This window comes from Sminthopsis crassicaudata, chromosome 2, assembly GCF_048593235.1.
Source record: "Sminthopsis crassicaudata isolate SCR6 chromosome 2, ASM4859323v1, whole genome shotgun sequence".
Classification (NCBI taxonomy): domain Eukaryota; kingdom Metazoa; phylum Chordata; class Mammalia; order Dasyuromorphia; family Dasyuridae; genus Sminthopsis; species Sminthopsis crassicaudata.
This window is the reverse complement of record NC_133618.1, coordinates 313,796,608-313,819,430: the sequence shown is the minus strand read 5'-3', so window position 1 is coordinate 313,819,430 and position 22,823 is coordinate 313,796,608. Positions and strand designations below refer to the sequence as shown.

The 22,823-nt window shown below is 34.6% G+C and overlaps 1 protein-coding gene across 8 annotated transcripts in view; it reads right to left on the bottom strand.

Moving 5' to 3' along the window:
- Positions 1-1,222: 1,222 nt before the first annotated feature.
- MLH3 (mutL homolog 3) overlaps positions 1,223-22,823 on the bottom strand; it is a 39,721-nt gene continuing 18,120 nt past the window's right edge. For 4 of the 8 annotated variants that reach the window (XM_074289998.1, XM_074290005.1, XM_074289999.1 and 1 more), the window contains 10 exons: positions 21,099-21,184; positions 19,363-19,467; positions 14,220-14,292; positions 9,658-9,729; positions 8,256-8,367; positions 7,228-7,387; positions 5,096-5,119; positions 4,905-4,983; positions 2,514-2,665; positions 1,223-1,659 (listed from right to left, as the gene is read on the bottom strand). In XM_074289998.1, coding sequence (XP_074146099.1) covers positions 1,561-1,659; positions 2,514-2,665; positions 4,905-4,983; positions 5,096-5,119; positions 7,228-7,387; positions 8,256-8,367; positions 9,658-9,729; positions 14,220-14,292; positions 19,363-19,467; positions 21,099-21,184 — 962 coding nt within the window. In that variant the 3' untranslated portion in view covers positions 1,223-1,560. Of the gene's footprint in view, positions 1,660-2,513; positions 2,666-4,904; positions 4,984-5,095; positions 5,120-7,227; positions 7,388-8,255; positions 8,368-9,657; positions 9,730-14,219; positions 14,293-19,362; positions 19,468-21,098; positions 21,185-22,823 lie in introns of those variants that run through there. The other 4 variants (XM_074290000.1, XM_074290006.1, XM_074290001.1 and 1 more) reach the window with 3 other exon arrangements.

Below are 22,823 nucleotides of genomic sequence, written 5' to 3'. Positions count from 1 at the left end.
TCCACTTTACAGATGAAGAAATTGAGGCAAACAGAAGTTAAGTGAATGGCGCAGGATCAACTAGCTAGTAAGTTTCTGAGGCTGAATTTGAACTTAGGTCTTCCTGACTAAAGACCCATTATCTCTATTAACTGTGGCACTGAAATGACTAAACAGAAATTGTGTTGAACCCAAAAGAAGTCCTACACCTTTAAAAAAATACAAAGGAAATCACAAGTGAATATACATGCTTAGGCAAAGTTAGGCATCTTACTTAAAGAATAAATACTGTATTGAGATATGAAAAGGCTTTTAAATAACAAAACATACCCCAAAATTAATGGGTTGCCATGGCCAAAAAATCTATTGCTAAGTGGCTAGCTAGATGATGAGCTTTTCCATATTTAGGTGAGTTGACTCTCAGAACACATCCTTGGTTTGTGGCCAGGATTATACCTGAAGCATTTCCAGTATGGTAGAATCTGCAAAAGCTTACATTCCCTTAGCATGGCCTTTGAGAACCCAGAGCCAATTCCACATCAGGATCAGATATTGAAGGAGGACTTAGGGGAAGAGAAACTGAAGAAGGTCTACAATACTTTGGATAAGTTCCCCAGGATGGGAAAGTATGGATAGGTCATGATCCATACTTTTGGAAGGAACTTCCAAATTAGGAGGTCACAAATCCATCATGAGTTTCTGCCATTAAAAAAAAAACCTAACTCCAGACATCTTTAAAGACAAACTTTCAGTGCTTCTGTGGTTGGTATATGTGAATAATATCATTACCTAAAAAAAGGTTTTAAAGACAGCAGAAAAATGGAAACTTGAGAATTTTCTCCATCCAGTTTTCATGCTCTTTCTTTTTCTTGACAAACATGACTTCTGTTGACCAGTTCCCTAAAATCATCTAGTTGAAAATGATGGAATGGTAAAAGCCCCAGCTTCAACTAGATAGGAAAACAAAAACCAAAAACAAACCACTTGTTGGGGTTGTTCATAGAGGAGATTCTTGGTTTTGGCCTTGTCATTTAGATAATCCAGTTATTGTGAAATCAAGACTGGATGGAATAATACTCTTTAGATTTGAGCTTTGAAATGTAGACTCAGAAAAATCGCAGGACAGGGAGATGAATAAGGGACTAGCATTGAATGTGAATGGGAAGATGTTAACAATTCTTGAACAGTTAGTACCATATAAATTATACAAATTCATGTTAAATGAAAACTAATAAACAGCTGATTTTTAAAAATCAATTATCAAATTTTACTCCAAAATGAGTTATAAATAGATATGTAAAGGTATTTTCAACCTCTTGAGTCATATAAATGCATACATTATGCATTTCCCTTATACAGTTTTCATTTTTAAATTATTATGTGGCAGTTTCCTATGAAAGTGCTCAAGAAAGGATGCTATGCTTTTGAAGCCAATTCTGTGCGTTAGACTTGTTAAAGAAAGTATCACAAACCCACAATGATTCATCCTGCATGCAGCTCTATTCAGCAAATATCCCTTCATCTTCTCACAGGTGTGGGGTTTTTCTGGAGAGTCCTGTCTTTCTGGAAGTTCACAAGATGTCAACCTTTGTTTTGCTTTTCATCATAAGCCTCTGCTTTCTTGAACAAATGCCAGGCCCGGGCCATTTTGCAAAGTTTAGCAAGGTTAGGTTTAGGACTCTAGAAAAAAACAGAATTATTGTAGTTGTTAACATACTAAAACAAACACAAATATTCAAATCCCAATTAAACTTTAATTTTCCACAAAGTATATTGAAATCAAGGAAGACTAAATTAGCAATGTGTCAGATTTCTTCAGGACAAAAGCCTCCTCTAATAGTCATGGAATCTAGATTCTTTGCAGTTCAGAATGGGGCAAAGATTCTCTAGCATTAGGGAGTTCAGCTGGACTGTGTACAAAGTACCCATGACTCATTGCAAAAGAAGAATTTGCAATTCTTTAGCAAGAAAGGTAAGCACAATTCCTGGCTCTGGGAATACAATAACATGGACATTCTTAATATGGTCTCATGTTCTGTTTCAGTTAAAATTCTAAATAAGAACACAAAATGTTCTTAATTTAAACCACTCTGTGACCTTGTAGCATTATCCACACCAAACTTTCTGGGATTTATAACTATAACATCAGAATCTCCCAAGATGCAGAGACTATAAACTGATATTACCATTATATTATTAATTATTATCATGGTGAGTGACCAGGTTGCATAAGCTATTTAGACCATACTTAGCCAAAAGCTAATCTGCTGTATTCCTATCACGTCTCTGCAGTCCTAGGAAAAGGAATTGCTGCATCCTATCCAGAAAGACAAGAGCAAGTCAGCACTAGATATGAGAGATCCACAGATCTTATCTATATTTATACAAAACTCAAAAACTGTGTGTGTGGGTGTGTGGGTGTGTAAGCATGGGTAAGGGAAAAAGAAATGGTAGTTTATTCAAGGTAAACTGCTTCATGCCCTTTTAAAGAAAGAAATTCCATTTCTTCTTCCTCTTCATAATCACTAAGGTACCTGTTTCTCCTGTTCCAAATGGTTTATATCTGCTAATGGCAGCATTGAAGGTCTCCCATGAGCACACTGGAAAGGGAGCTGGCACCAAGATAGAGCCTCTATAAGTCTACAACTCTCTTCTAGGCTCAGGCTGTCATTAAATTTAATAGCTCCTAAAATCAAGAAAAGAGCACAGGAGAAATGTCATATGTGTGATGAGAAATCACTCCAGACTATGTTAAACATCTCCTAAATAAAGGAAATAAATCTTGGAAACTTTTCTGATGGCTTTAGAATTGCTTGAGTCATCACTTAAGACAAGGATGGTCATTTCTTAAGGAAACTATCATCTTCATAAGAAGGTTATGTTTTAAGGCCTAGATTAGAGTCATATAATATGTTTTCTGAGTTCCTCTGAGAATAACAAGTAGTTCCACATTCTTCCTAATAACTAAACCTTGTGGTCTTATTTTTCAATACTTTCTTTGCTTTGGCTCCAGGTTCAATGTTGATTTTTCTGCAAAAACAGATAATGTGAGCACCAGCCCTGAAGTCAGGAGGATCCGAGTTCAAATTTGGTCTCACTTTTTTTTTTTCAAGTTTTATTAAAGCTTTTTATTTACAAAACATACCAAGGGTAATTTTTCAATACCAACTCTTGCAAAAAAGCCTTCTGTTCCAAATTTTCCCCTCCTTCCCCTCATCCCATCCCATAGATGGCTGATAGTCCAATAAATGTTAAATATGTTAATTCCAATATATGTATACATATCTAAATAGTTATCTTGCTGCACAAGAAAAATTGGATCAAGAAGAAAAGAAAAAACCTGAGAAATAAAACAAAATGCAAGCAACTATCAACAGAAATAGTAAAAATGCTGTGTTGTGTTCCACACTCAGTTCCCACAGTCCTCTCTAGGTATAGATGGCTCTCTTCATCACTGAACAATTGGAACTGGTTTGAATCATCTCATTGTTGAAGAGAGCCACGTCCATCCGAATTGATCTTATAGTCTTATTGTTTCTGTGTACAATGATCTGCTGGTTCTGCTCATTTCACTCATCATCAGTTCATGAAAGTCTCTTCAAGCCTCTCTGAAATCATCCTGTTGGTCATTTCTTACAGAACAATAATATTCCATAATATTCATATACCACAATTTATACAGCCATTCTCCAATTGATGGGCATTCATTCAGTTTCCAGTTTCTTCCAGCCACTACAAAGAGGGCTGCCACAAACATTTTGGCACATGTGGGTCCCTTTCCCTCCTTTAAGATCTCTTTGGGATATAAGCCCAGTAGAAATACACTGGATCAAAGATTATATATAGCTTGATAACTTTTTGAGAATAATTACAAATTACTCTCCAGAATGGTTGGATCCATTCATAGTTCTACCAACAAAGCATCAGTGTCCCAAGTTTCCCACATCCCCTCTAACATTCGTCATTAAGTTTTCCTGTCATCTTAGCCAATCTGACAGGTGTGTAATGATATCTCAGAGTTATCTTAATTTGCATTTCTCTGATCAATAGTGATTTGGAGCATCTTTTCATATGAATAGAAATAGTTTCAATTTCTTCATCTGAAAATTCTCTGTTCATATCCTTTGACCATTTTTCAAATGGAGAATGGCTTAAATTCTTATAAATTTGAGTTAATTCTCTATATATTTTAGAAATGATGGCCTCAGACACTTAACACATCCTGGCTTTGTGACCCTGGGCAAGTTACTTAACCCCAATTGCCTCAGAAAAAAAACAAAAACCAAAAACAATGTGATACAAAGGAATAAGGACTACATTTGGAATTGGAGCACTAATAGTTTAAATCTTGGTTTTGTTATCGTACAAGTACAACCATTAGTATTGTTTCCTTCTCTGAAAAATGAGGTAACTGAAGTCCCAATCTAAGGTCCCTTTTATCATTATCTGTCAAGGCTAAAGGTTCCATTTTGGACTTTGAGGCTTCCATCCCTCCTTCTCAATCAAACTTCTCTGTACAGAGCCTTTATTCAAACTAAGCTAATCAACTTGATGTTCCAAACATGTGGATTTGTTTGTCAGGCCTATGTTCATGTAATTTATTTCATTCACTATATTTTCTTTTTTCTTTCTCTCTACTCATACATGTTGAGTTTCATTCAAAACTCACTTCAATGAAAACTAATTCTGTTTGCTCTTCTAATTGGCTCTCCTCCTAAACTCCTATATCAAATATTCATATTAAATGCAAATGATCTAACTGATATTTTCCTTTAGTTGTTTCATAAGTTTGTTATTTCTTAATATACACCGTCTGCTGTTTAGAGACAAAGCTACATTTGTCTTATAACCTCTTCTTTCTTTCTCTACTGTTCCAGAGTACTTAGAAAATAGTATATCTTTAATAACTACATTAAGGATCTTACCATGACAGGCCTGGGATGCTAACAACTTCTGGATGGTAAGTGGCAAAGTCCCTTGAGCTCCTCCTGTAGTCTGAAGCAGCTGAAAACAGCAGTACATGATTAAACTCTTCCTTCATAGTTGGAATAGAAGATATTAGATGCTCTCTATGTGAAACTTCTTCCTGTTCTCTCCAAACAAAAGAACTGCTTACCTCTACTTGTTCTCGAATAAATTCCTGTGGAGAAAAAAAAAAAAAAGTCTAAGTAAGCTGCTGTTACTCTGTTTTTTTTCTCTAGTTAAAAAAAAAAAAATACTTCAAATGATCCCTTTAAGGACCAGCAGCTTCAAGAAAAGGAAGCTTAGAATAAGAGACTTTATAAAACATAAGGTGTTTTGAGTTAGAATTTCTGTGACGATTTAAACTCATTTGTGCAACAGAGACTCAATCCAGACACTGTTCCCAAAAGCTTCTGAGGACATGTAATTGGTAAGAGTGGCTTTGATCATTTATTAAGGGATAGTCTGTTTCTGTTTAAAACACTAGCCAGAAAAAGTGTAATGTTGGACATATATAATGAATAAAGACAAATAAATGAGAAAAATAAATTAATATAATTGTACACCCAATACAACCCATGCTTTATGATTATAAACACCAGAAGTTTTTCACTCAAGTTTCCATAATAGTTCTTGGGAACTCCCTATCTTTAGATTAAAAATAAATTCTATGGTATTTAAAATTGCCTGACATATTTTTGCCTGTTACATCCCTTTCAACAGCCTTATCAGAGGACATACTAATATTATAAGTGAACTTTAAAGACATTTCTGCCAGACACTTTTTCATGCTGCTAACTGTAAAACCTTTGAAAGTTAAGCTGGTCCAATTACGGGATTTCAAAGTTTGATTTTAAAAGAATCACAATTAAGAGTGATAGGAGCTGAAGAACAAAGAGGTGGGGGGGAAGAAGAAAAGAAGAAAAGGAAAGAAGGAAGAAAAAAGAAGCAAGTATTCAAGCATTGCTTAAAGATATAGTACCACCCGTGATTTCTTTACAATAAGTCACAAGGACTACTTTATTAGGGATAAAGTGCTTAGCACAGTGCCAGACACATAATAAGCATTTGATAAATGTTTCCTTGCTTCTTCCTTCCTTCCTTTTTTTCCCCCTTTCTTCCTTCTTACCTTCCTTCCTTTTTTACACTTCCTTCTTCAGCTTCTCTAGGCTCATATAATTCTTAATTGTTTTTTTTTAAGTCAGACTTAGAAAATAATCCCTCCTCCTCTTCTCCTACAATCATCATTCTAATTATCAAAGTTACTTAAAGCCAAATGGTAGAGATTGCACTGCTTAAAAAGCCATGTTTCTCTCAAAAGGAGAAAAAAAAAACCCAGAAAGAAATTGAGTCACTCAGTTATCAAAGTTACTGCAACAGAGACAAATACTAACTCCTCTCACATTCTCTACCATTGATGTTTCCAGAAATTAACACATTTAGATTATAAAGCCCAGTAAGCAAGATCTAGATAAAATTCCCTAATCAGCTCCTTGCCTATCATGACAATGAAGGGGAGAAGGGAAGAGAGAGAAGGAAAGAGAGAGAGAGAAAAAGAGAAAGAGAGGAAGGAAAGAGAGGAGAGAGAGGAAAATGGAGGGAGGGAAGAAGGGAAGGAAAGAAAGAGAGAGAAAGATACTGAAAGACAGAGTAAATGTATGGGAGGAAAATGTGAGAAAAGAGCTTTGAAAATTATAAAGCACCATATAAATGTGAACTATAATTATTACTATTATTACTAATAACAGTGCTACTATTAAAGCTATTAGGTTTAACTAATATTAAGTGATTTGTTCTTTTAACAGGGAGCATGTTCGTGATTTGTTCCATCTGTCAGAAGTCAAGCAGCTACTCTTCCTCTGATTTATAGCAAAACCATTCCAGTTCTCTTCATAATCAACAAAAAATTATCTTGATCAGCCTGGCTGGACATGAATAAGATTTTCTGGCCATCATAAGCTTGAATTCAAACTGAAATAAATTCCTTAACAGTCTTTGATGTGTATGCTGCAAAAATTTTGTTTTAGATGTCTAGTTCAATAGAGATTGAATAGCAAAGCCCTTTAATGAAAAAAAAGGGGGGGAGGGGAGGGCTGGTGGTGAGGAGTTAGGATAGAAGCCCAGAAGAAAAGACTGTTGAGAAAATGAGAATAGCAAATGACATCTCATTAGATCTATTAAGACATAGCCGGGTCAGCCTCATGGCCCCAATTTTTCAAAACCCTTGGCCTCTCCAGGTAGAAAGAACTCAGATGATCTCTAAGCAACCTCTCCAGTAAATCTCACCTCCAGAATACTTTTTGTCACAGTAGGTCTTCCCCTCCGGACTTCATTGGCTTCTCTTTCTACAAAGCAGAGTGGTACCTCTCCCACAAGAATATGGGAACTGGGAGGATCTGGAAATATTAATTTCAGGCCCAAATCTTCCAGAGCCTTGTGGTAACACCTAAAAAGATGAATAGTCTCCAATTATACTAGAGAACATCAAAGAGTATTTTTGAAAAAGAGTCTTTCATTCTCATTTTGGCCACACATACTCCCTAACTTTTCAAAAATTATCTTAGTTTTTAAAAAGCTTCTTTTGTAATTAAAGAGTGTTCTTTTAAGATTTTACTATCATAATATCTCCCCTTTTAAGATCACAATAACCTCTATTTATTCCCCATTTCACTCGGGGAAACAAGTGTCCTAAGAGATTTAAAATACCAGAATTTACTTTTCTTCTTCACTGGAGAGTTACTCATTTCTGATAGTTGATTTTCAACTGGCTCTTAAAGAAGCCTGGCATAAAAACAAAGGACTCAGAATGTTTTAAATCAGCATGAAAGCAGGGAAGTAATTAATGGCCCCTGGAACTGAGAAGTTACTGATTAACTGGATATAAATAAATAGATCTGCAGCTAATCTAAATTATGCCCTCGGAGAAATGAATTATTGGCAGTAGCCTTATTTCCAAATCTGAAATAAATAAAAAACAATTCTCTCTTCCCCACATCCAGAAACATCTATTATCCCAGGAGTTGGGAGAGGTCCTATCTAGTAATCACAATATGACTTATCCCTGCCATATTTCTCCATGCTCAACATTTCCTTCAGTGTTATTGTGGGAACTATATATAAGAAATGAGAATGCAGAATGGAAGCAATCATAGCAGTAACATTGTTTTCAGAGACTGTACACAATAAATACTCCCTGTTCAAAGAAAGGGTAAAAATAACTTCAGTTCTAGCTGCTGAACCAGATAACTAGGACACCCTACCCTATACTCAATACCATATCCTTAAAGTGTTCAGTGCTCAAGCACGGTACTAACTGTAAAAGCCTTCTCTGTTCCTCTGTCACTGTGACTTCCATTGGCGGGTAGATGGTAGAAGACAGCAATTTCTTGCGGTGAAAGCTTTTGGGCTGCTCCTTTTCATAGGAATCTATTGGCAGAAAGTTTAATAGGTGGGAACAAGGAGAAATAAAGAATACTAGTCTCAGACCAAGCATGAAACATGATAGAGCATAATAATGTTAATTCTTCTACTGCCTAGTTTTAGACCAAGAGTTTTTAACTTCAGAGGTTTAGGTTTCAGGCTTTTGGCAGACTCAAAATGTAATCCATCCTGTCCACACATTTTCACAGTTACTTGGCAATCTAAGAAATTTTCATCTTCTATACAAAAGATACAATATCACATACATGTAGACAAATAATGACTCTTCTTTCACTAATACAATTGGGAAAGAATATGAGGTTTTCCAGTACAATTCCTGAGATTTCATCAGTTTTTTTGAAGTGGTCTGTAGAGAAGACTGATCAGTATAATAGTCTAGATCCTTGCAATGAAGTTTCTCTAAATGCAATACTATGATATTTTGTTTTTTAGATCTCGCTCTTTTAAAGAGAAGTAGAAAATAGAATGAAAAATGTTACATTTCTAGACAATAGAATTACCCACCTCTATCCTTTCCTAATTCACTGTCACTATTGTTTTTCATTATATAATCACAAAAGTAAAGTTTTTCCTGTAATTTCATCTGATGGGGAGAACAAGGTCTGATGATGAGAAAAACGGTTCATGGTGTTTTAAAAATACATACCAATCGTCCTGGAATTTTAGAAACTTTGGCTAATGCACACTTAAGTGGAAGTACCAGGCTCAGTCACCTAAACGTAATTTAAATCTTTGCTCTAGACACCATGAATAAGAGTAGGAAACCTTAGGTACCTGTGGACACACTTCATAAACCTCTGACCATAACTACAACCCTTCTATCTGGATGAGGGGTCTGACTATTATGTTCTTACACTTAGAGTAGAGGTTACAAAAAGGCCTTTATTCAAGTTACCCACTCCCTAAATACTTCTTGGTGCTCTCCTGCCATTCTGAGGAAGTCCTTAGGACATACTTTATAAATTAGTCTTCTCCATTACTCCATGCCTTTTGCTGCTATTCCATGGTTTCTGTCATGTCCAACTCCTCAAGAACCCATTCGGGGTTTTATTGGAAAATATACTGCAATGGTTTGTCATTTTTTTCTCTCAACTCATTTTACAGATAAGGAAACTGAGGCAAACAGGGTAAGGTGATTTACCCAGAGTTATATACCTAATAAATGTCTGAAGGCAAATTTTAATTCAGGAAAATGAATCTTTCTGACTCCAGGCTGGTACTGTATCCACTGTACCTTCTAGCTGCCCTATTATTCTTACTACAATTAACTCTTACCACAAATAAGTTGCTCTAAGCGGATCCGTTCATGGGCAGCATGCTGATCTACCAACACAAGCAGGTTTCCACCTAGGAAACATTAGGACCACTTTAATCCCAAGAATGACAATAAAAGAGTCATTTTATACAGAGTGACAAAGGCTATTTTAAATTACTTAATGCTACAAGTGCAGAATGAAACAAAGGTAACTAAACAGAAATAGTATACTTATAACTTTCCGAAATACTGAAATTGGGATTAAGATGCTAACAAAACATACTTTCAGAATCCATAATTCCATGAGCATTGGCATTCCCTTCAGCTTTGCAGATCTTATTAGCCTTTTTGTGCTTAGAATGGTTTCCATGAGCATCTCAGAATAAGAGATTCTTCTTCACCAAGAAGCCAATCATCTAGTTAATGAGGCTCTCTGAATTTTTCTAGGCTGGTCTTGGGACAGTTTTGTCAGAGCCATATTGGAAGCCTTTTCAGCTTGATAGAGGATTTCAAAGGTAGTACTTGATCAGAATATTCTTGAAAAACGATAGCCATATCAAGGCCATGATGAAATTTAGGAATCTCTTAATATCTTTTTTTTTTTTTAAGCACTGAATTTATTTCTGATGAGAGAGTGCCATCGTTAATGCTAACAAAAGATTAAACCCTACACTTATACGCTTTATTAATTTTAATTTGATACAATGGAGTTTCAATAAATACCACATTAAAATAATTTGAACTGACTGTTTACTACTTTGGGAGCCATGAGGACTGTGATTTTAATCTCATCTGAAGAACATCCAAATTTCCTGGCAGAGGGCCACTGTATCTCAGGTTATTTTTCTTTTCAAATGCTTAGGATAATGAAGTGAAAAAAAAATTAGTCTGCCTAAATACAACAGGAACATCTGCAACTATATTCTTCAAGATGTCATCATGGTTGTTTTTTTTTGTTGTTTGTTTTTTCATGAGAACTTGTCACGAACATCTTGCAGGAAGGAGTAACTCTGGCTGAGGTTTACTTTTTTAGCTTAGAATTTTACTGCTCTGGCTAAGGGTCACTGTAAGAATTAAAAAGTTTATTAGAATTGCTTTAAAAATGAAATTCTGTTCTTGAAATTGGTTGAAGTAGATTATGCCAAATGGCTATTTGCTTTTCCTCCTATATAAGAGATGAAAGATGCTGCTTCTAGGATACCCTTGAGCCCAGGGCATGAGAGGTTAAGCCTTTTGCATTGGAGTCCAAAGCCAGGGTTGGCCCCCAGCACTGCAATTTAAAATCCTTTGAGGACAAGACTTGCAGCTGGTTGTGATGAATACTGTACATCCTGTGCTAGGCAAAACTACTGAATAAATAATAAACTATGAGGCAATAACATCAAATATGAAACTGATGCCAATGTGCATTACTATTACTAAGTATGTTATAAGTTTAGGATCCTGCCCACCCTTGGCCTATTGGAATGATGTCTAGTCTTCCTTCTACTAGCGGTGTTCATTCCAGTTTTTCATTTCTTAGATATAAAAAGACAGTGACATTTGTACCAGAAACTCTAGTTTTTTTTTATAACCCTTGTCTTTTGAGGCTTCATAATTAGATAATTGTACCTAACTGTAACCTGAAATAAATTCTGTTATCTGTAATTTAGAACAATAATTTGTTTGGCTACATAATAAAATACAAGTGCAAATGTCAAAAGTAAAGGAAGTTAAGTGGTTTGTATATATTTGTGTATTCATAGAATGAAAAAAAAAATCATGGACTATGGGAAAACTTTTGTATTTTGACTTTAAAAAATACCAAAGTTATCTTAGCATATCCTTTAGAGGCTTCTAGTTTAATCCAGCATATGTCATGAAGTCTAAAGAAAAGTTTAACATTGTCCTTTTCCCAATAGGTCCAAAATAAAACCCATTCATTATCTTCCCATCCAACTCCTTACTCTCTTCAACTTTATCAGTATTGTCAAGGGCACCACCACCCTTCTAAGCTCCTAATCTAAGTGTCATTCTTGACTCTTTATGCACATTCACTCCACATATCCTATTTGTTTTCAAGTCTTCTCATTTCTACCCTAATAACATATCCCATGCTCTTTTCTCTACCCACACAGCTACCATCTTATTTCAGGTCCTTAATGTGTTATATCTGCACTACAACAATAGCTTCTAGTTGGTCTTCATGTCTTAATTCTCTCCCCACTATAATCTATCCTCCACTAAACTTTCAAGCTGTTTTTTCTAAAGTGCAGATTTGACTATGTAATGCCCCCACTCAACAAACTCCAATGCCTTCCTGTGACCCCCAAGATCAAAAAGAAAATGGTCTGTTTGGCATTTAAAGCCTTTCACTATATGAAATCTTACTATCTTTCAAATCTTTATACTTTTTTCCCTCCACATACTCTATGATTCAGTTACACTGGTTTACTTATTGTTCCTCATGCATGATATTCCATTTCCCAAGATATCACACATCTTGATTTTGTTTTTCTTTTGTGGTAATGGGAAGAGAAAAAATGCTTGTGACATTCAAAAAAAATTAAATGAAAAGAGTTGTAGCCTCTAATAAAAAAAGAATTGTTATCATAACTTCTCAAATTAATTCATTTTCCTTAGCAGTCTACAACTCTACTTGCTTATATTTTGCAGGGAATGGAATTAATTTTTCTTTGTTTTACTGATGAAACCTCAGAATAGTAAGTAAACTAATACTGTAAACAAGATTGGAGGCTGCAAATATTTAAGATACTAAAGCGAATATAATCTTTTTAAATCAACAATTCTTAATTTGGTATCTGTGAACTTGCTTTTTAAACATTGTGATAATTGTATTTCAATATGACTAGTTTCCTTTGTAATCTGTTGTTTTATGTATTTAAAAACATCATTCTGATAAGTGGTCCAGATTGTCATTTGTCATTTCACCACAATGCTTAAGGATCTGTAATTGAACTCCTGGTTTAACAGTATCCATTTTATAGACTGATTATTTACCATTTCTATTTGTTCATTATAACAGATCCATCAGACTTGTGGAGGAGGAAGGAATTTGTGTCCAAAGGAGAACTAGAGATCATTATTGATCACAAAATAGAAAATATTTTGATTACATCAAATTAAAAAGTTTTTGCACAAACAAAACTAATGCAAACAAGATTAGAAGGGAAGTAACAAATTGGGAAAATATTTTTACAGTTAAAGGTTCTGATAAAGGCCTCATCTCCAAAATATACAGAGAATTGACTTTAATTTATAAGAAATCAAGCCATTAATAAATGCTCAAAGGATATGAACAGACAATTTTCAGATGATGAAATTAAAACTATTTCCACTCATATGAAAGAGTGTTCCAAATCACTATTGATCAGAGAAATGCAAATTAAGACAACTCTGAGATACCACTACACACCTGTCAGATTGGCTAAGATGACAGGAACAAATAATGATGAATGTTGGAGGGGCTGTGGGAAAACTGGGACACTGATGCATTGTTGGTGGAGTTATGAAAGAATCCAACCATTCTGGAGAGCAGTCTGGAACTATGCCCAAAAAGTTATCAAACTGTGCATACCCTTTGATCCAGCAGTGCTACTACTGTGCTTATATTCCAAGGAAATATTAAAGAAGGGAAAGGGACCTGTATGTGCCAAAATGTTTGTGGCAGCCCTTTTTGTAGTGGCTAGAAACTGGAAAATGAATGGATGCCCATCAATTGGAGAATGGTTGGGTAAATTATGATATATGAATGTTATGGAATATTATTGTTCTGTAAGAAATGACCAGCAGGATGAACACAGAGAGGCTTGGAGAGACTTACATCAATTGATGCTGAGTGAAACAAGCAGAACTAGGGGATCATTATACACTTCAACAATGATACTGTATGAGGATGTATTCTGATGGAAGTGGATATCTTCAACATAGAGAAGAGCTAATCCAATTCCAATTGATCAATAATGGATAGAATCACTACACCCAGAAAAGGAACACTGGGAAATGAGTGTAAACTGTGAGCATTTTTTTTTTCCTTCCCAGATTATTTTTACCTTCCGAATACAATTCTTCCTTTGCAACAACAACAACAAAATTTGGTTCTGCACATATATATTGTACCTAGGATATACTATAAGATATTTAATATGTATGGGAATGCCTGCCATCTAGGGGAGGGGGTGGAGGGAAGGAGGGGGAAAATTTGGAACAGGAGTACAAAGGATAATGTTGTAAAAAAAAAAAAAAAATCACCTATGCATATGTACTGTCAAAAAAATGTTATAATTATAAAATTAATAAAAAAAATAACAGATCCAAAGGAATTACATATATATATATATATATACATATATATATATATATATATATATATGTATATATATATATATACACACACACACACACACACACACACACACACACACACACACACTTGCAACAACTACTTGATCATTTTTCTCCCTCCCAGTTGGTTTGAATCAGCAGTATTTAATTGTATATCTAAAATTTCCTTAAAATGAACCCATGCATCTCTTAAATGAAGGTCGGTGGAGTAATTATCAAGGACAAGCTCTATTCTTACCTCCCTTGCCATTCTCATCCTGCTTTGTATTCATTAAACACGCAATAAACTTATTATCCACTTGTTGGAGAACCTGCCAAATATTCAAATGAACAGTACAATAATGAATATAGATTTACAAAGGTGTTAGAAACTATCAACAGATTTGATATTTATTATCTCTTTCTATTAAAAAAAAATCAAGTTAGTATTATGGTACTTGTTGGAATCTAGACTACTTCTCTAAAGTGAGATTAATTTCAAAAGAAAAAAAAAGTATACATACAAAAAGAAAAATAATCCTGAAGTTGTACACCAGTCCAATATGGGGGGGGGGAAGATTATATTTAGAGGACTGTTATATATTTCATAGATGCTCAATGGTTTTTAAACAAGCCTTCATCCTCTTTTCCCTAGCCTCATCTCTTACCATTCCACTACATGTTTGCAACAATGCACCAACCAAACTGCACTAGTTCCTGTATACCTTCACCCCTTCACTAAAGCTCATGCTCTGCTCTTCTTTTAAACATTAATATAGAACTACTCCTTACAGTTCCACTTGGTGATTCCTACCAACCTTTCAAGATCTAGAGATCCAAGTGTTTTTCTTCTATGAAAACTTCCTTCCTTGAATGAAAGGGATTTCTCCTTCTTCTAAACCCCTAAATCTTCTGAATTCTTTTTTTATGGCCTATACCATATATTTTTCCTTGTACTATATATATATATATATTTTTAATTTGCTCTATTAATTCTTTCTTTCTATTTTTTGCCTTATTCTTTTTATTAGATAATTTGTAAACACCTAGAGGCTAAGTTGTATCTTAATCAATTTTCTAACATTTATGGAACACTGTAAGTACCTTGAACTAGTGCTCAAAAAATTTCCTTGAAATGAATTACATACAAATCTAGAATTTAGAAGAGAAAAAGTTCTTTAAAAACATACAAAATTTAATCATGATATTAAGTCTTTAAAAAGTTTTAAAATCCAAATTGACAGGTAAAATTGGAACTTGGTAAGATATAGAATTGGGCCTGATATATTGAGGCAGTTATTGGGAAAGATAAAAATATTGGAAAAATAGGAAGTGATATATATAATTAAATAAGAAGATATAGAAAAAACAAGGTAAAAAAGAGATGATTATGGCTGAGAGAAAGTGATTCATAGTGAATGGAGTGCTGAATATGAGGGTCACAAGGACTTGTAATTCAAATTCTCTCCCTGCCCTTTGCTATGGGCAAATCATACAACCTTTTAAACCCATTTAGTTACTTAGTTTTCTCATCAGCAAAATGGGAATATATATAATATCTAATATCTATAACAACTATCTCACAAGTTTATTGTGTGACAAATGAAATATTTATAAAGATTAAATGGATTACATGAAAATGAAAAGCTTCTGCACAAACAAAATTAATGCTTCTAGGATAAGATGGTTGAATGGGGAAAAAAACCTTTATATCAAATTTCTCAGTTAAAAGTTTGGTAAGAGACTGAAGTAGGATTTGAACTTAGGACTTCTTGACTAAGTGCCCCAGCACCCTGCCTCAAATAGTAAGAGAAATAATAAGGTAAAGGACACAGAGATAAATTTAGGTAATGTAAAAAACAAAAGATATTGATATAATTTTATTTTTTAAAAAAATTCATCCCTTAACCCATAGCTATGAAAGGTGTATGATTTTTTTTAACTATGTGATATTTAAGATTCAGGTCACATAACCACTTTGAATCTATTATAGAATATGGTATAAGATATGAGGGTAAGCCTAATTTCTTCCAGACTGCTGTCTAGTTTCCCCAGCAGTTATTATGCTTGAGAATCTCACGTTTCTTAATCCTGTCTGTAGTCATCTTGGGCCAATAAAATCCATTAGCTTCTAACTCTGGGGTCTTAGCTTCACCTGTGTGTGCAAAGTCATCATGTACAACTTTCCCAGCTCTGTACAGTGTGCTCTGGGCAGCATGATCTGCTTGTTGGTGCCATGTGTGGGGTTATTAATAGTGCCCCGCTACAAAACTCCAACATATGCTCTTGTCTTAAGTCTGGAAGTCCTCTGGCTTTGCTGTTTTCTCGTAGGCTTTGGACCATTTCTCTCACTCTCTTCTCCATGGGCAGTTGAGGCAGTTCAGCTCACATATGCTGCTAGTACACTGCTTAGTGGAAAACCCAGTCTCTCAAATTTATTGCTATTGGTTTTTAGTCTAGTTCCCTGGGTGTCACACATAGCCTTCACCCCTTCCTATTAGAAATCACTATAGCTTCAGTATCATATGGCCTTGATGAAAAGTTATCTCTTTCCACTTAAAGCATCCCTGGCTGGTAGTGCATACAGGATTTGTTTGTTTGTTTTCGCTGAGGCAATTGGGGTTTAAGTGATTTGTCCAGGGTCACATAGGTAGGAAGTGTCTGAGGCCATTATTAATGATTTTGATATTTTGTTTCATGGGCTTTGAAAGCTTGGATTTTTTCCTCTGAAAACTGCCTTTTCATATTATTTGATCATTTATCAACTTGGGAATGGCTCTTATTCTTATACATTTCAACTAGTTTCCTGAATATCTTAGAAACAAGGCTTATGTCAGAAAAACTTCCTGCAAAGATTTTTTTAGTCCATTTACTTGCTTCTCTAATTTCAGTTGTACTTTTCTTATTTGTGCAAAAACGTTTAAATTTTACATAATCAAAATCTTACAATTTACTTTCTGTGTTCCTCTTTATCTCTTGTTAGGTCAGGTCATGAACTCTTCCCTTATCCATAAATCTGACAGATAATTTATTCCTTATTCTTCTAAGTAATGATGTTACAATGATGTATTTGGCAAATATTGAGTCCCTATCTCAGTAGCTAGGATCTTTGGGTTTATCAAAATCTAGACCACTGGGCTTGTTTGCTTCTGTATCTAGTCTATTCTACTAATTAATGTCTCTATTTCATAACAAGTTCCAGATTGTTTTGATGATAACTGCTCTTTAGTATAATTTGGGATACAGTACTGTCAGCAGTGCATGTTACATCCTCACTCTTCACCATCATTTCTAAGTAAGGTCTTATGAATCTAGGTAGAGTTCACCCATAAATAATTAATCATAAAGTAAGGTTCATTGTTTTGGGGAATCTTTTTTCCTTGGCCCTATATTCTTCCTACTAATGTTGATGATACATACAAACCTTAGTTTCTACAACACCAAAACTTCATTTTCTTCACAAATTCATCCAAACTATGTATGACCATTCTCTTTGCAATTGTAACAGAAAATAGATGTGTCCCTCTGGTTGTCTCCTAATAGGGTTTGTATATCCTGCTTTCATGATCTTTATTCCTTAGTGTTTAGTCTCCAAGTAGCACAATTTTGTCCACAGTTTTATATCTTGCCAGAGTTCTGTGGTTTTTGAGGGAGAAAAATGCATGTAAAAAGTGGCTACCTTGCCTAATTTTCTTGGTCTATACATGAAGGGGATGCTCTGGAGTTGTTTGAGGTTTGGCCTCTTTATAGCCAAACACTTGTTGTGTGACTCAAGTACTATGCTCACCAATTGGCAGAGATGTGGTCAACTCCACTATGTCTCCAAAATGGTTGGTGCCTTCTGCATCTCCAGGGTGTATGCCATACCTTCCTCAACTACTGCGGGATGATCATATCTCATCCTCATGCCTTTGTTGCATCTCAGTCTTAACACACTGATGTCTATTCAAACCACAAACTCAGTTTGTTGTTTTTTTCTCCTTTGTATTAAACTGTACAAAGTCTTGCTGTGGCATATGCTTCTGGTGGAGTCTTAACAATCATCAAACTGACTCTCTAGGCTTTGTATTCTTGTCACATAATGTCAGGCTGTCTTGGATCTGGCCCTCTACCAGTCCGTATGTGTCTCCATGAGGTTTTTCATCAACACTTCCCTCTTCTCTAATTCAGAGGCCTGCCTGTTCTGCACTGAATTGATTATGGGATTGATCTTAGTTTTCCAGCTTAAGATATTCCTCTACAAGAAGATATCTAAATTTAGTCTCTCATTCAGGAGGTATTTTCCTGTCCAATTTTGGGAATTGAGATTTAGCCTAATCTAGAGGTGTGGTGAAAAGGTGATCTTTTTTTGTCTCAGGGGACCTGGCTCTGGCCCTAATTAAAGGTAAGGAGTCTTTTTTCTGATTTGATTACCATCCTTAATATCTTTATCATCAAGTCTCATTTCTTCATGAAAAGTCTCTACTCTTCCCAATAACTATTCAATCAGCTACTTCCATGTACTACTTTCTTCTGTTGGTGTATCTAACACTTTTGAAATATCTAATAGTTTAGGTAATTCGTACAGCACTGACTGAAAAGTCTCTTCCATTCTGACCTTGAAATTGCTTCCCAATACTTATATTTTTTAAATGTCATAATAATGTTCTTATTTGTCATTTATATATTCACTTCTAAAATCAGATGACCCCTATGAGTTTCTAATTTAAAGGTGCCATTATGACCATTTTACAGTTGAGTAAACTGAGGCAAGCAATTAAGTAATTTGCCCAGGGTCACACACCTAGTAAGTATCTGAGGCTGTATTTGAACTCAGGTCTCCCTGACTCCAGGCTCAGTATTTTACCTCCCACACCACTTAATTGCCTCCAGACAATTCTTTATTACTAAGGGAACTATTAAAAGGAAGTCTGTGGATTTCTAAACATCTCACAATAAGCACAATAACCGAGTGCATAGACCCTGTGCAAAAATCTCTTAGCCCTTGAAAACATGGGTCAAACAGCCAGCTGTTTTCATGCAACTTTTTTCTTCCTCTTTTTTTTATTGATTATTAAAAGGGATGGCTTTGTGGAAGAAGTTTGAGGGAGAAATGCAGTAGGAAATGTGAATGATGTGCAGTTATTAGATATCAGTAAAATGCATTTTTTTTTTAAAAAAATAAAATGTGGGTCGGAATTGACAACTCATTCCTCTGGAATCTTCACATTCCTAAACAAATTACTTTCTTTACAGGATAAACAATTTCTCCTTGATTTCATTGCCTTCTTCCCTTCTGAGCTAAAAATGACAGTTTAACAAATCTAAGTACTTTGTATCTTTAATAAATGTAATTTGTTTTAAATTCAGTAGCTAATTTGGGCTCTGTATGTATTTTTATTAAGCTTCAATTTTTCTTTTACCTGCATTGAATGAACCATCTCTTTGGTAAAACGATAGGGATACAAGATGTTGTGGATTTTTACTGTCAGACTTTCAGCTTGTTCATTACTCACATCAAGAGCAACCTATAAAGAAAACCACAAATAACACTCCTGAAATCTCAACATACTTTTAAAAGCATTTAATTCCATGGCACCTATAGGTAATGAGAATGAATATGGAGAATTAGCAGAAATGTAAAAGAACCTATGAATTATAATTTTTAAAAATCAAACTTTTTGTCTTAAGTAAAATCCTTTTAGAAAATTTCTGATGAAAATGATAACTGTCACCAACTTTAGCCAAGAACTACTGAACAGCCAATAATCAATTACTGGACCACAACTTTTTATCATCATCATCATCATCATCACCACCACCACCAATGAAAATTTGTTAAGTGCTTATTATGTGCCAGGCATTTTGCTAAATGCTGAAAATACAATGAAATGCAATAACAGTTCCTGCCTATGAGAAGTTCATATTTTAATGAACATGCAAAGACCTACCTAAATATATGCAATAGGAGCTAATCCTAAAGGAAAGGTACTAGTGGTGGGGGGAGGGGCAGAAGGGAACAACATATATTAAACAAAGCCTGTGAAAGGTCTCTTGTGGGCAATTCTAATAGACTTGTGATAGAAAGTGCCATCTGCAACTCGAGAGAGAGCTATGGAGACTGGATGTGGACCAAAACATAGTATGTTCACTTTTTGTTATTGTTTGTTTTTTCTTTCTTATGGTTTTTTTCCCTTTTGATCTGATTTTTTTTTTTTTTTTTGTACAGCATGACAAATATAGAAATATATTTAGCAGAACTGCACATGTTTAACCTGTATCAGATTATTTGCTGTCTTAGGGAGAAGAAGAAAAGAAGAAAAATCTGAAACACAAGGTTTTGCTAAAGTGAATGCTGAAAACTATCTCTGCATTTATTTGGAAAAATAAAATACTATTGGAAAAAAAAAAAGGACTAGAAAGATAAGAAGGGTGCTGGTTGTGAAGGGTTTTAAAAGCGAAATAGAAAATTTTACATTTGATCCTGGAATACTAAGGGCCTCCTAGTAAAGTATTGGTGGGGTGGGAGGATGTGTGGAGAAAATGACATGGCCAGATTCGCCCTTTAGGAAGATTACTTTGGTAGCTCACAAGGTACATTCTGTTAATACACACATTTCAGTGAAAATATGGTGCCCAACAGGAATGATAAGCTGTCCCATCATTAGAAGATGTATCTATTTAGTTAATGATATCAATTTCAATACTATTATCCTATAATGGAAAAATGGAAAAAAGCACCAATCTAGAGTCAAGGTAAATCTCACTTCTGAAATGAGCCACCTTAGTAAGTTACTTAGCCTCTGTGGACCTCTTTGCTCATCAATAAAACTGGGGCTTTGGATAAGATGCCTCTGAATTCTCTTTCAGTTCCATGTCTCTCATTCTAGGACTATACTGAGTTCTGGTGACACTTCAGGGTATGGACAGTTTCAGTTACATAAGAGATTTGCCCATACTGTCAACATTGCCAAAATGTTATTAATTTTAATGCCTTCTCCCTCCACAGATGATATTTCATTTTCCAAATATATCAGGAATATTGCCAATTTCCATTACTGATTCATCTGAAAATTAGTTCCGTTATTCATGTCTTGACTCCAAGCCTAAATAAAGTTCAAACTCTAAAATCAACAAAAGAATAAGTTTGTAGACTCACCTCTGGATATCGAGCAAACACTGGATTTTCCCACTCTGAAAACAAAGTTTGGAGACAATCAGTACCAATAGCTTTATCCATAGTATCTTAAATAAAAGAAAAAAAAGCAAAGTTAGTTTTAGGGGTAAAGGCAAATGACAATCTTCTATTTTTTGTGGTTTAATCTCAGAAACTAAAAATCAGACATATGTTTATAATATTCCACAATTTTTCAGTGATCCCACTATGTTCATATTTAAAAGGGTTGGTGGAAGTATCTTCTGACTTTATAGTGATTACTCTACACTAAACACAAAATGAAAAATGAAAAAACATGGATCAAAATGTTTTATTCCCTTTATGTAAAACATTTTGAAAATGGAGAGAGAAAAAATAGGAAATGAAAATTAAAACAAAATAAAAACAAAATATTTGTTTGCTTTCAAAAAATATATTTAGAAGAATTACACATGTTTATCATATTATATTACTTCTTGTCTGGGAGAAATGAGGAGAAAGGGAGAAAAATTTGGAACACAAGGTTTTTCAAAAGTGTCTATAGAAAACTGTCTTTGTCCAAAGCAATCCCAATAGACTTTGGGCAGAAAATGCCATCTGCATCCAAAAAAAGAACTAAAGAGACTGAATGTAAATCAACACATGCTGTTTACTTCTTTCTTCTGTTTTTTTCTCTCTCTCATGGGTTTTCCCTTTTGCTCTGATTTTTCTCTCCCAACATGATTCATGAAGCAAATTCATGAAGTATAAAAAATAAATAAACTTATACAATAAAAAAGGAATAAAAAAAAAACTATATTTGCATGTATTTGGAAAAATAAAATACAAAGTTTATAGCTTCTTTCTAAGAATTCAGTTTAAATTAAATATGAGCTGCATATCCAATTTCTGACATCAAAAAAAAGAATACTTTTCCAAATCATAAGGTATCTCAGACCATGTAATTGGCCCTGGAGTCTGAAAAAGTAATTTCTGATTGAAAATACATAAACTGAAGCACTTAGTTCTGCCTTTAAATAGGACGTTAGGGAATTTCTGGTTCAAGTCAGTCACAGCTGGCTTTGCTCAGCAACATTAACACATTTTTGCTTTGTTTTGTGAGTTAGGTAACAAGGTATTGTATTCCAATAATCTGACTCTACCTCTGTATTCCTGTCTTATCATGGTCCTTTCTTCTCTAGTTCTACGAAGGAAGGGCAGGACAAGCTTACTTCTAAATGGATAGCACCTATACTGAAATCCTAAATATTGGGGGGGGGGAACCCCACCACACACAAAAAACAAAACAAAATAAAAAATCCTTTGTAGAAATTTTATACAGGGGATTATGATAATTTAAATTATGCAAAACAGAAATACAAAGTATCCTTTCACACAGAATAAATGATACAAGACAAAATGTAATCTAAAAACCAGGATGCCTTGATGAGGAAGACAAGTTTGACGGCTTGATCTAATCCATTTTAGAGGATAAAATCTAATGTTTCCCTTTGGTCATCTGAACAAGGAAGATATTACACAGAGCTGAGCACAGAACAGGAGTTCATCCAGTACTTTCTGATTAATTGATATTGTCACAGCAATTTTTTAAATTTAGGGATGAGATTCTTAACTATTCAATTAACATATAAAAGAGACTCGAATCTTTTGTGACCATCAAAGAATAAAGTACATTTTATTAAGTGTATTTATTATGGAAAGATTCCTTGGTTAAATTCAAATTGAGGT